At 47.5% G+C, this 12,361-nt stretch overlaps 1 protein-coding gene across 1 annotated transcript; it reads left to right on the top strand.

Moving 5' to 3' along the window:
* The first annotated feature begins 826 nt into the window (after positions 1-826).
* Positions 827-12,170, top strand: LOC120374495 (UDP-glucuronosyltransferase 1-6-like). Its single transcript, XM_039494242.1, has 2 exons — positions 827-1,691; positions 12,153-12,170. The coding sequence occupies exons 1-2, from the start codon at positions 828-830 to the stop codon at positions 12,168-12,170; spliced, it is 882 nt and encodes a 293-aa protein (XP_039350176.1). The 5' UTR covers position 827.
* Positions 12,171-12,361: the final 191 nt, after the last annotated feature.

Below are 12,361 nucleotides of genomic sequence, written 5' to 3'. Positions count from 1 at the left end.
ACCGAAGCCGCGGGACCAGTGGACCCTCCGCAGGCAAGCGGCGGAAGGCAGCCTGCCTGCCGCTCTCGTGGCGCCAGCAGAGCTCCCCCCTGCCCCCCCGCGGCTTACCGCCCCAAGCACGCGCTTGGCGTGCTGGGGCCTGGAGCCGCCCCTGGTTGTGATGTGTGGCTCCATAGGAGTTCTGTTAAGAAACTGGACAGGATTTTCCTGGCCTCAGCCATGTGGTGTGGATAAGGGTAAGAAAGGGTGATACTGTTGTTATGCGACAGGGTTCAGATTTCAGTGACTATTGTTTTATATACTCCACCCAGGCAAGGTCTCCAGATCTATCAGATTGGCAGATGTGTAGTCATATTGCTGAATGCACCACTGGATGGTGTTCAGATACTGCGGTTATGTGCCCCTGGAAGAAAGGACAGAATTTGCCCCTTAATCTCTGTGCGCTGTTTCTCTATCTGCAATATGTGGATGATATTTTCTTGCTTTTAGGAGTGTTGGGAGACATAATGTTAGTAAAGTGCTGTTAGAGCAGGTTCATCTCAGGTTTGGGGCACCAGTTTTGGTCAGTTCTCATTTGACCCAAACTGGTTTACCTGTCTTTTTGGTCTTCACCACTACCTTTGTCAGTTGTAAAAGTATTCATAAAAGTTAACATACTGCAGAGCTTTCAAAGCTAATGATTAACAAATGCTGAAAGAACGAAATGCCAATTTAGTTCACATGAGAACAAGCACATACTGCCAAAAAGAGGGTGTTGTTTCCCAGAGTATAAAAAGTTGTTTCAAACCTCTGTACAGTGACGGAGTCTTTTTCTATCATCCACTGAGATGGCTTTTCTTTTTCATCAACTTTACCAATTTGCATCATGGTTTCTTCTTTTATTAACTTCCTACAACTTTGCTGAAAGTGGCAAGGTGTTGGTGATCCCTCAGGATGGAAGTCACTGGCTCAGCATGCGTGCAGTGGTGGAGAAGCTCAGTGAGAAAGGGCATGAAATAGTAGTGGTTGCTCCAGAGACAAATTTGCTTTTGAAAGAATCAGAGCATTACATAAGGAAAACGTATGCTGTGCCTTACACCCAGGAAGATCTTGACCAGAGTTTTAGTAAATTCGCTAACAGTCTCTTTCGTGAGGTCTCCTTTCCCTACACTATCCTTGCAGAATACCGGAATAACATGTACGTCATTAACATGTTTTTTCACAACTGTGACAGCCTGTTGCAGAACAGAGATATCATACAATACTTGGAAGAGAGTAAATTTGATGCACTCTTCACAGACCCAGCATTGCCATGTGGGGTGATCCTGGCAGAATATCTGTCCATCCCTTCTGTGTACTTCTTTCGTGGTTTTCCATGCAGTTTAGAGCATGCAATCTGTAAATCTCCAAACCCTATTTCCTATGTCCCAAGATGCTATACCAGCTACACAGACCACATGACATTTACCCAGCGAGTGCTGAACCTAGTTGTTAGCACTTTAGAGACACCACTGTTTAAGGATTTGTATACCAAATACCAAGACATTGCTTCAAAGTTTCTCCAGAGAGATGTGCACTTACCAACACTTTACAGAAATGGCTCCATATGGCTCCTGAGATATGACTTTGTGTTTGAGTATCCCAAACCAGTGATGCCCAACATGGTCTTCATCGGAGGCATAAACTGTGAGGAGGGGAAGAACCTATCTCAGGTATGTCCAGTGATTCTGTTTTGTGTTTGCACTTTCATTTTGATATTTTCTCTCTGGAAAATGCTGTAGATGAGCAATGAGCATTATACCTCATTGTAATGTGCCTAGTTTACACACCCTTCTCCCTGGCTCTCCACACAAAATACAAAATAGGATGCTGCCTGCATTGAATGTGAATCAGATTCCAAATGATTTTCAGTTGCTAGTGAAAAACTGTATTGCCTTAACATAAGTTAAAAGTCTAAGCAATATTACCAAACAAAATGCAGGCTTTGCTGAAAAGTAGGTGAGCCAAAGTCCGCTGTTATGCAGCAGTGTAAGTCTGGAGACAGGCCATTGACATTAACTGGCCAGAGATTTTCTCTGTTGTAAATTAAACCCGACTTTGTAACTGATGTTTGCAACTTTCAAAAAAGGAACATGCTGGAAGAAAGTGAAAGTCCACAGCCATCTGGATTGTTGTGTCAGCAGAAGTGGTGGGTCAGCCCTTCCACCTGCCCCAGTGAGACCATTTCCTCCAACTCCTGATCAAACTTGTACCATTGTTCTCCCTTCTCCTATAATCCCTTCGGGGGCTGGACTAGATGACCTTCTGAGGTCCCTCCAACCCTGATATTCTATGATTGTATGACTCCTCCTCAGCCTCTGAATCTGCTCCAGTTCCTTTCCCTCACAATGCAGGTCTGCTTTGGTCCTCCCCATCATAAGAAACTCCCCTTGAATCCAGCTCCCTCCTCAGCTGTCACTCCACTGCCTCTTCCTTTCACTGGGTCAAGTTCCTTTCTTCCAGTTTAACTTAAACACTCTCCAGACAACACTCTCAGCTCTTTTCTGTCTCTGTTGATCACACTTTCTTTCTGATTTGTTCCTTTCAACACTGTCTCCTTATTCTCGTTTGAGAATGTGTCTGTGTGTATCCCAGTGTGAGACTGGAGGGTGTTTCAGGATAACTGGTCTCTGTGGATAGACTGAGCCCAGCTAGGGCGGCCAGTAGTCCAGTTTTCGACCGGACAGGCTGGTTGGAAAGGGGACCTGACAGATCTACCTACCAGACATCTAAAGTCCGGTTCCTGTGAGTGGCGAAGGCAGGCAGGCACTAGGTCTTCACCCCTGCCAGCCCCTACTTACCCGGGGCTGCCTCTTACCTGCGTGGGGCGCTGCAGCTCCCAGCCCCAGCTCCACAGGCAAGTCCCTGCTGGTGGGGGTGGAGGAGAGGGGAAGAGCAGTGAGTAATGGGAGGAAGGGGGAAGAAGAGCAAATGGGAACGGGGCCTTGGGGGAAGAGACTGGGCTCAGGAGGAAGAAGCGGTAGAGTGACCAGACAGCAAATGGGAAAAATCGGGACGGGGTTGGGGGGTAATAGGAGCCTATATAAGACAAAGACCCCAAAATAGGGACTTTCCCTATAAAATTGGGACATCTGGTCACCCTAAGAAGTGGTGCAGGGGCGGGAGCCTGGTGGGGAAGAGCTGGAGCAGAGGCTGGGCCTGGGGGGAAGAGGTGGGGTGGGGCAGGTTCTGGCATTCTCGCTGGAGCATCCGGTTTTTAGATAACAAAGTAATAACAAAGTTGTCAACCTTAAGCCCAGCTCCCCTGGACTGGAGCATGTGACCCCAATGCAGCTAATGAAAGAGGACTACATCTGGGTCTGTCACCGGCTGCTAGTAGGCAGCTGGGGAGAAAGGACTGAGACAGGCTGAGCCCTAGAGAGCAAAGCCGCACCGGAGTGGAGTTCACTCCTGTGGTGGGTCCCTGAAGCAGGGGGCTCAGAGAAGGACTCCCGCGGCTGCAGCTTCAAGAGGGGTGCAAAGCTGGTGGAGGCGAGGAAGCTTGAAGGAACTGGAGTGCCAAAGAGTTGGGACAAAGTGGCCACAAATGGCTCGGAGAAAATCCCCCTGGTATACGGGAACTCCCTGCTGGTGAAAAGTCTCTGTAACTGAGCCCTGCGCTATCTGCTGCTGCATCCCCCTCCCCCCTAGGAGATGGATGTGGGGGGGAGGGGAGAGGGAGATGGGTTTGGACTAGGATGTGACACAGTAGGGCTCTGCAGCACCTAACCTCCACTGGAATAAGGCAGGTTATGTATATAATGCAATCACTTGGTGTGACTGCAGCTCGAGCCGCACAGCCGACCTCGCTTTAATAGAACTAGTTCAGGTCCCAGAACAGTGTGGGGGCAGCAGCGCAAGCTTCGGCACATGCTAGCTAATTACTCAGGGTTCCAGGTGAGCTTGGACACCCTGCACTGATGCTCACACTGGTGCAGCTTCGCACCCGTGGGACTTGAGCTGTCTAGATTAAAGCTAACTCAGATCTCTCTGCTTCAATGCAATCAGAGGCGGTGCTAGTCCACTGGGGGCCCTAAGCAGGAATATTTTGGCCCCCCCACACACACAACACATAATAAAAAACAAATAGGGGGCCCCTTGAGCTGCTTGGGGCCCTAAGCAATTGCTTAAGGCATGACTACACATACAGCACTGCAGCGGCTTAGCTGAACCGATAAAGCCACACCACTGCAGCGCATCTGGTGAAGATGCTCTATGCTGACAGGAGAGAGCTCTCCTCTCAGCTTAATAAAACCACCTCTGCGAGCGGCAGAAGCTATGTTGGCGGGAGAGCTTCTCATAAGAACGGCCACACTGGGTCAGACCAATGGTCCATTAGCCCAGTATCCTGTCTTCTGACAGTGGCCAGTGCCAGGTGCCCCAGAGGGAATGAACAGAACAGGGAATCAAGTGATCTATCCCCTGTCGCCCATTCCCAGCCTCTGGCAAACTGAAGCTAAGGACAGAATCCCTGCCCATCCTGGCTAATAGCCATTGATGGGCCTTGTGATGGGTCATCTCTCCCCACCCGGGGTGCCACTTGGAACTGGGATACCACTGAGTCCCCTGACCCACCAAACTAGGCTTCCTTTTACACTGTACTGCTGTGACAAGCTGCAAAGCCTACTCTAGCCTGCACTTTCACCAGCATACATACAGGTAGGGACACACCCAGCTGCAGTTACATGCAGGCAGGGCCATTGACCAGGCCCTGGATGGGAAGGCTTCAGCTAGGGCACCTCCCAGTTCCTAAGGCATGCATCCCCTCTGGAGCATAAACCCAAAATTGCACAAGGAATTGTACAGCGTAAGCTCAGAAAATTCATCCTCTCCTTCAGTGTGGAGAGGAATATGCAACAGCTTTCTGCCTCAAGTTTTTATTTCCACACCCTGGTTTAGATAGAGCAAAAACAAGTGTTTTAACTACAAAAGATAGATTTTAAGTGATTATAAGGGATAGCAAACAGATCAAAGCAGATTACCTAGCAAATAAACAAAAAAGGCAAACTAAGCTTCATATACTAAATAGATTGGACATGAACAGCAGATTCTCAGCCTAAGTGATGATACCAGCGGGCTGCAGACTCTTAAGGGGCAAACTGCACTTGCTTATAGCTTGGAATCCCCAGGTGTTCCATTCACAGGCTAAAAAATCCCTCTAGCCTGGGTCCAGCACTTCCCCCCGTTCAGTCTTTGTTCCTTAGGTGTTTCCAGGAGTCTTTCTGGGTGGGGAGTCAGTGAAAAGCCCAGATGATGTCCCTCCCCTGCCTTATATAGCTTTTCCATATGGCGGGAACCCTTTGTTTCAAAGCTTGGTTCCCATGCCAGTCAGTGGAAAAATACTGACATCCCAAGATGGAGTCCAGCACCAGGTGACCTGGGTCACATGTCCCTGTAAAGTTACAGCAGCCATCCCCCACTGGCTGTTTGGTGCATTCACAGGAAGGCTCGCCAGGTGGGAGATAAGCTTCTCCTAAGACCTATTGTTTCTTCCTAATGGCTCATTAACCTAAATGTGCCCTTCCCACCCAGCCATCTAGAAGAAGAACATTTTGCCTAGTGGGCATTCCCCAGGAATTGCTACATGTGAAACTGATACATAGTCAATATTCATAATTTTGGATGCAAAAATGATACATGCATACAAATTAGATAATCATCTTCAGCAAACCATAGCCTTTCCAATGATACCTCACATGCCTTAGCTTGCATAAAATACATCATAATTATGATAATAATTTATCATACTAATATCACTATGAAGAATATGGGGTGCAGTGACACAGGCCTATCCTCCATGAATGTATCAAGTTCTTTTTTGAACTCTGTTATAGTCTTGGCCTTCAACATTCTCTGGCAAAGAGTTCCAGAGGTTGAGGGCAACAAAAATTATTGGGGGCTGAAGCACATGACTTATGAGGAGAGGCTGAGGGAACTGGGATTATTTGTCTGCAAAAGAGAAGAATGAGGGGGGATTTGATAGCTGCTTTCAACTACCTGAAAGGGGGTTCCAAAGAGGATGGATCTAGACTGTTCTCAGTGGTGGCAGGTGACAGAACAAGGAGTAACAAGTTGCAGTGGGGGAGGTTTAGGTTGGATATTAGGAAAAACTTTTTCACTAGGAGGGGGTGAAGCACTGGAATGGGTTACCTAGGGAGGTGGTGGAATCTCCTTCCCTAGAGGTTTTTAAGGTCAGGCTTGACAAAGCCCTGGCTGGGATGATTTAGCTGGGGATTGGTCCTGCTTTGAACAGGGGGTTGGACTAGATGACCTCCTGAGGTCCCTTCGAACCCTGAGATTCTGTGATTCTGTGATTGCTTATGTTGGTGTAACTTATGTCACTCATGCACCTGAGTGACATAAGTGATGGGCTGCAGTGTAAACATAGCCTTCATCTGCGTATGCCTAGCACCGGCTCTAAATGCAATCACACCCAATCATTGCAGTCCAGTCATACCCTTACAGTAGCTCCTCCCCACTCTACAGGACCCCACCCAGCACATCTCCTCTGCAGGAGAGGCTCTTGCCCACTGTTATTTTTGAAGATGGTAACAGCCTTTTACGGACCCAGACTGCTACTCACCTTTCAGAGAGTAAATTTGAAGGGCTTTGCTTAGATGTAGCATTGCTTTGTAGGGTGATTTTTGCAGTTCCTGCCTTGTATTTAATTTGTAGGTATCCCTGTGGTATGAAGCATAGTAAGTGTGTATTCAACCCTGCGCCAGATTCTTTTTTGTCTTTAAGCTTTGAGTCTCATTTCATCTACACCAGGGTCTTAACCAATCTCCCAGACAGCCCTCCTTTCTGTGTTCCACTTGTAACCCTTCTGCCAGGCCGAATCGATAGCAGCAAGGGCCGGGTTCAATACATAGGGGTCCCTTCCCCACAACGTAATGCAAAACCAGCTCAAGCCCCCACCCAGTGACCTGGGAAAATCTTACACACACCCCTGGGCACCTCGAAGAGGCAATACTTCCCCTCTCGCAAGCACAGAGTCTCGGTGTAGCAGAAAACGTTTAATTACATGAGATAAACACAATTGGGAAAACACCTCAATTAGCGTTCATAGATTAAACCGTGAGCAAAGATCCACCCCAGGAAATTGGGCCGTGTCCTTCTCCACGGGCTCTTGAGTCCAGCAACCCAAAGATCACCCACAGTCCCAACAATCCCACACTCCAAAAGTCTCTGTCCCGGGTCAGTGCAGCCCCAGAGTTCGAGAGTCTATCTGCAGAGGTCCCTGTCCCCACCCCCAGCCTGGGTGGAAAGGGGCACCTTACGTGGTCCGTGGGGTTCTGCTCCTGCCTTCTCCACGAACTGCTCCACCAGCTGCTCTGCTCCACCAGCCGTCCCCACAAACTGCTCAGCTCCGCTCGCCGCTCCACCCGTCCCACAGCTGCTCCGCTCTGCCAGCTGCTCTGGTCCACCAGCCGTCCCCGCAAACTGCTCGGCTCCACTCACTCCGTGGCTCCACAAACTGCTCCTCCAGCCATCCTCACGAACTGCTCCACTCCGCTCTGCAGTGTAGCTTCAGGCTCCCCCAGTAGTTAGCACAGTACTCAGTGTTCTCAGCTCAGCAATTCCAGCTCTTTAGTGATTTCAGCTCACAGTAGGGGAGCCCCAGTGCTAGTGCACCATTAGCCCAAAGTGAGTTCAGCTCAGTAACCTGTAACTAGATTCTTAAGGGAATCAAAAATCAATTCTGATATTCCACAACGGAGAGAGGCATAGGTGGAGCTGGTGCTTCCAGCTCACACAAGGCACCTGCACCACCAGGTACAGATACCTGTCCCCAGCCTCTCTCAATTCACTGGGTTTTGGAACCCATGTCCCTTGTCTAGCAAGTGCTATTTAGTTTATAATGAAACCCTTTATCATAAGACAGTTTTGTAGTTCCTCATTTACTTAATCAGGGTGACAACATTTTATTCCTCCTGCCCCAATAACAAAGAAATTGGGGATCCCACAGCTGTGAAAATAACCATCCCAGGCTGCTGTACGCTATGCTAAGTGGAGTGGGTTTGTTCCTGAAATTCCTTTCCCCACTCCAATGCACATTCTTGAAATTCCTTTGCCCACTCCTCATAATTTACCACCAGATGTCAGGGTAGAGCTCATCCTGACTCTGCTTACACACTAAACAGAAACTCACTGTGCCCCTGATGTGCTGAGATGACACACCAGCCATACATCCAACATAGTATCTACCTACATGCTGAATTTATTAGTCTGCACTGAAGAACAGTTCCTTTTTAAGGACTTTGATAAAGTTCGAACAAATGGCTCCTTCTGAAGTGATTTAAACAAGGTGTCAAGTATCAGAGGGGTAGCCGTGTTAGTCTGGTTCTGTAAAAGCAGCAAAGAATCCTGTGGCACCTTATAGACTAACAGACGTTTTGCAGCATGAGCTTTCGTGGGTAAATAACCATCTAACCTCGTTATCTCTAGCTTGCTTCTTGCTTGCTTATATATACCTGCCCCTGGAAATTTCCACTACTTGCATCCGACGAAGTGGGTATTCACCCACGAAAGCTCATGCTGCAAAACGTCCGTTAGTCTATAAGGTGCCACAGGATTCTTTGCTGCTTAAACAAGGTGGAGCTGCATGGCTCTGCTTTGTGTGCTTGTGGAGATAGCACTTTGCGTTTGAGAATCCCAGGCCAGCGGTGGTATTCCGAATGCCAAGGGAAAGCTGAAAGGATAATCTGCCTTTGGTAGCCTGTTTATTCTTTACATTCTATAAAGTCTTGATGTGAGTACTTTGTACCTTAACCTTCTGGCTCAGGGGAAAGAGCAAAGATCCCCTATTTCTTATCCAATCTAAAAATATAGATCCATTTCCATCAAAAGAGGGGAAAAGAGTGCACTCTTCCCAGTGCACTGAGTTTGGTCTCCTCTTTATTAGGACTGCTGAATAATTGCCCATAATTCCAAATAGCTCCTCCTCTGTCCCTCTTGAATATTTTCTGCATAAATAGGTGATATTTTTTCCAGAAGTGGCTAAGAGTTGCAGGTTTACAGGGTGGACTTGCATCTGAATCACAACTTTCTCAGGGTTCTGGGAGAGCAGCATTCAAATTTGGGGCCATCTCTGCATTGCTCTGTTCTTTCTGGAGCCCTCTTCCCAGCTCACTTCATTTCTCTGATTCTGGTAATATCCTTACTGTACCTTTTTAATGTGAGTTAACTCCTGTTGTGTTCTTTTGTCTATCTTGGAAATTTTTGCATTGAGAATCTTGCAAAAGTGCTATCTCCACAAGCACACAAATCTGTATGTGATGGGAAATCTCTTTTAAAGGACAGACCTCTGAACAGTGAGAAAAAGATATTTACCTTTGCATCATATCTTGCCACCATTTCATTTACAGAACTTCTCATTTACAACTGCAGTATCTAAAAGCAATGTCAGGCGATGGCCTTATAAGCTTTGCACTAGGAAAACCAACCAAGACTGAGTGTTAAGGGGGATGTAGGGTGACCAGATGTCCCGATATTATTGGACAGTCCCGATTTTAACACATTTGTTCCTCGTCTCGACCACACATCAGTCAGGGCCCTTTGTCCTGATATCGGGACCGCTCTCCATGAGTCATCGAAGTCCCATGGCTGGCATGGTGGTGCTTCCTGGGGCTGCTCCTGGCGGTGCGCCTACCCGCGAGCAGGAGCCTGCAGTGCTGGCGGCCCCTAGGCACAGAGGCGGAGCGGGTCTCTGCATGCTGCACCAGTTCCCTCATGCCCAATCAGAGCTGCGGGGATGAGGCTTGCAAGCGCTGGCAGCAGGCAGAGGGCCGCCCTAGGTAAGCACCATTGGGATTCCCCACCTCACCCCCCGGCAGGTCCCTCTGGCTCTTAGGGTTGGGGACCCGTGCGTGGCGCAGAGCGCCGGAGAGCGCCGCCCCAGGCTCCTGCCATCCCGGGAAGCGCAGTGAGCCGGTGCAGCTGCGAGCTGGGGGAGAAGCCCACCCTGAAGCAGCGGCGCAGTGCCATTCAGGGAGCCGCTGCCGCTTGGCTCCGGGTGGCTGGATGGGGCCCCGCCCTGCAGACCGCATAGCTCTGCTCCTCACTCACCATACGGACAGCTCCCTGCAGTGCATGGGCTCTGGTCAGTGCTGGGCGCTGCGCATGCCAGCGGGGTAAATAGCAACCCAGCCCCCGCCACGTCGCCATAGTGCCTAATGGGAGTTGTAGTTGAGTTTCCTCATGTCCCCATTTTCTCTATGAGTGGGGCTCTCCAGCCAGACTACATCTCTCAAGATGCACTAGGGCCCCTCTCCAAGAGGGAACCCTGATGCATTATGGGAGATGTAGTCTGACCTGAGACCCTGGCCTACAGAGGAGAATGGGTGCACCAAAATTAAAACGTCTATGGAGGTACTGAGGCAGTACTCCCTAATTGGAATATTTCTGTTTTGGGACAAAAAACTTGAGTTTTAGATTTTTTTCATAGAAAAGTGTAAATTTTCCACAGAAACAAACTCCATTTTCTGACTGGACTATCCAAAAGTTCATAGAAACATAGAAATGTAGGGCTAGAAAGGACCTCGAGAAGTCATCTAATCCATTCTCCCATGCAGAGGCAGGACCAATTATACCTAGACCATCCCTGACAGGTGTTTGTCCAACATGTTCTTAAAAACCTCCAATGACAGATTACACAACCTCCCTTGGAAGCCTATTTCAAAGTTTAATTATCCCTATAGATAGAAAGCTTTTTCTAATATCTAACCTAAATCTGCCTGCAGATTAAGTCCATGACTTCTTGTCCTACCATCAATGGGCATGGAGAACAATTGATCACCATCCTCTTTATAACAGCCCTTAACATATTTGAAGACTGTTGTCTGGCCCCATCAGTCTTCGTTTCTCAAGACTAAATTACCAAAAGTAAACAGTCATGGACTAACCAGGAAGGTCTTCTCATGGATTGGTAACTGGTAAAAGCCAGGAAACAAAAGGTAGGAATAAATGGTCAGTTTTCAGAATGGACAGAGGTAAATAGTGGTGGCCTCCAGAGATCTGTGCTGGGACCAGTGCTGTTAAACCTATTCCTAAATGATCTGGAAAAGGGGGTAAATAGTGAGGTGGCAAAACTGGCAGATGACACAAAATTATTCAAGATAGTGAAGTCCAAAGCAGACTGTGAAGAGTTACAAAGGGATCTCACAAAACTGGGTGACTGGGCAATAAAATGGCAGATGAAATTCAGTGTTGATAAGTGCAAAGTAATGCACATTGGAAAATATAATCCCAACTATACATACAAGATGATGGGGGTCTAAATTAGCCTTTACCACTCAAGAAAGAGATCTTGGAGTCATTGTGGATAGTTCTCCGAAAACATTCACTCAATGTGCAGTGGCAGTCAAAAAAGCTAAAGAAACGTTACAACCCATTAGAAAAGGGATATATAATACGAGTAAATATCATAATGCCACTATATAAATCCATGGTACAGCCACACCTTGAATACAGTGTGCGCTCTGGTTGCCATTTCTCAAAAAAGAAATGGAAAAGGTACAGAGAAGGACAACAAAATGATTAAGGGTATGGAAAGGCTGCCATATGAGGAGAGATTAAAAAGACTGGGACTTTTCCGCTAGGAAAATAGACAGCTAATGGGGGATATGATAGAGGTCTTTAAAATCAAGAATGGTGTGGAGAAAATGAATAAAGAAATATTATTTAGCCCTTGATATAGCACAAGAACCAGGGGGTCAGCCAATGAACTTAATAGTCGGCAGGTTTAAAACAAACAAAAGGAAGTGCTTCTTCATACAGCGCACAGTCAACCTCTGCAACTTGTAGCCAGAGGAAGTTGTGTAGGCCAAAATTATAACTGGGTTCAAAAAAGAATTTGATAAGTTGGTGTAGGATAGGTCCATCAATGGCAGCTACCCAGGATGGGCAGGAATGCAAAACCATGCTGTGAAGTGTCCCTAGCCTCTGACTGCCAGAAGCTGGGACTGGACAACAGGGAATGGGTCACTTGATGATTGTCCTGCTCTCTTTATTTCCTTTGAAGCATCTAGCATTGGCCACTGTCGGAAGACAGGATATTGGCCTAGATGGACCAGTGGTCAGACCCAGGTATGGCCATTCTTATGTTTTTATGTTCACTACTTTTGTTGATTTAGGATGTGAATAACCTGTAATAATAAAGAGGCCTCTGGGAGATAAAATGTGCTGACTCAGATTGACTGGCATAGACTTGGAGTAGGGGAGAGGTGGCTATTGCAATTCAGTGTGCAGATATTAACGTTAAGTTAATGAGTAAAACAAATATATGGTCCTTGAATGGGAATGTTGCATTGCAAATGCAAGGGTAGAATTTGTCCATTAGAGG

The sequence above is a fragment of the Mauremys reevesii genome, linkage group 11 (assembly GCF_016161935.1).
Source record: "Mauremys reevesii isolate NIE-2019 linkage group 11, ASM1616193v1, whole genome shotgun sequence".
In the NCBI taxonomy this organism is placed as follows: Eukaryota; Metazoa; Chordata; order Testudines; family Geoemydidae; genus Mauremys; species Mauremys reevesii.
The sequence above is the reverse complement of the archived record's forward strand: the minus strand, read 5'-3'. Positions and strand labels throughout refer to the sequence as shown.

Coding starts and splice junctions, on each gene's coding strand:
- LOC120374495 (XM_039494242.1), top strand. CDS start 828: ATGGCTTTTCTTTTTCATCAACTTTACCAATTTGCATCATGGTTTCTT.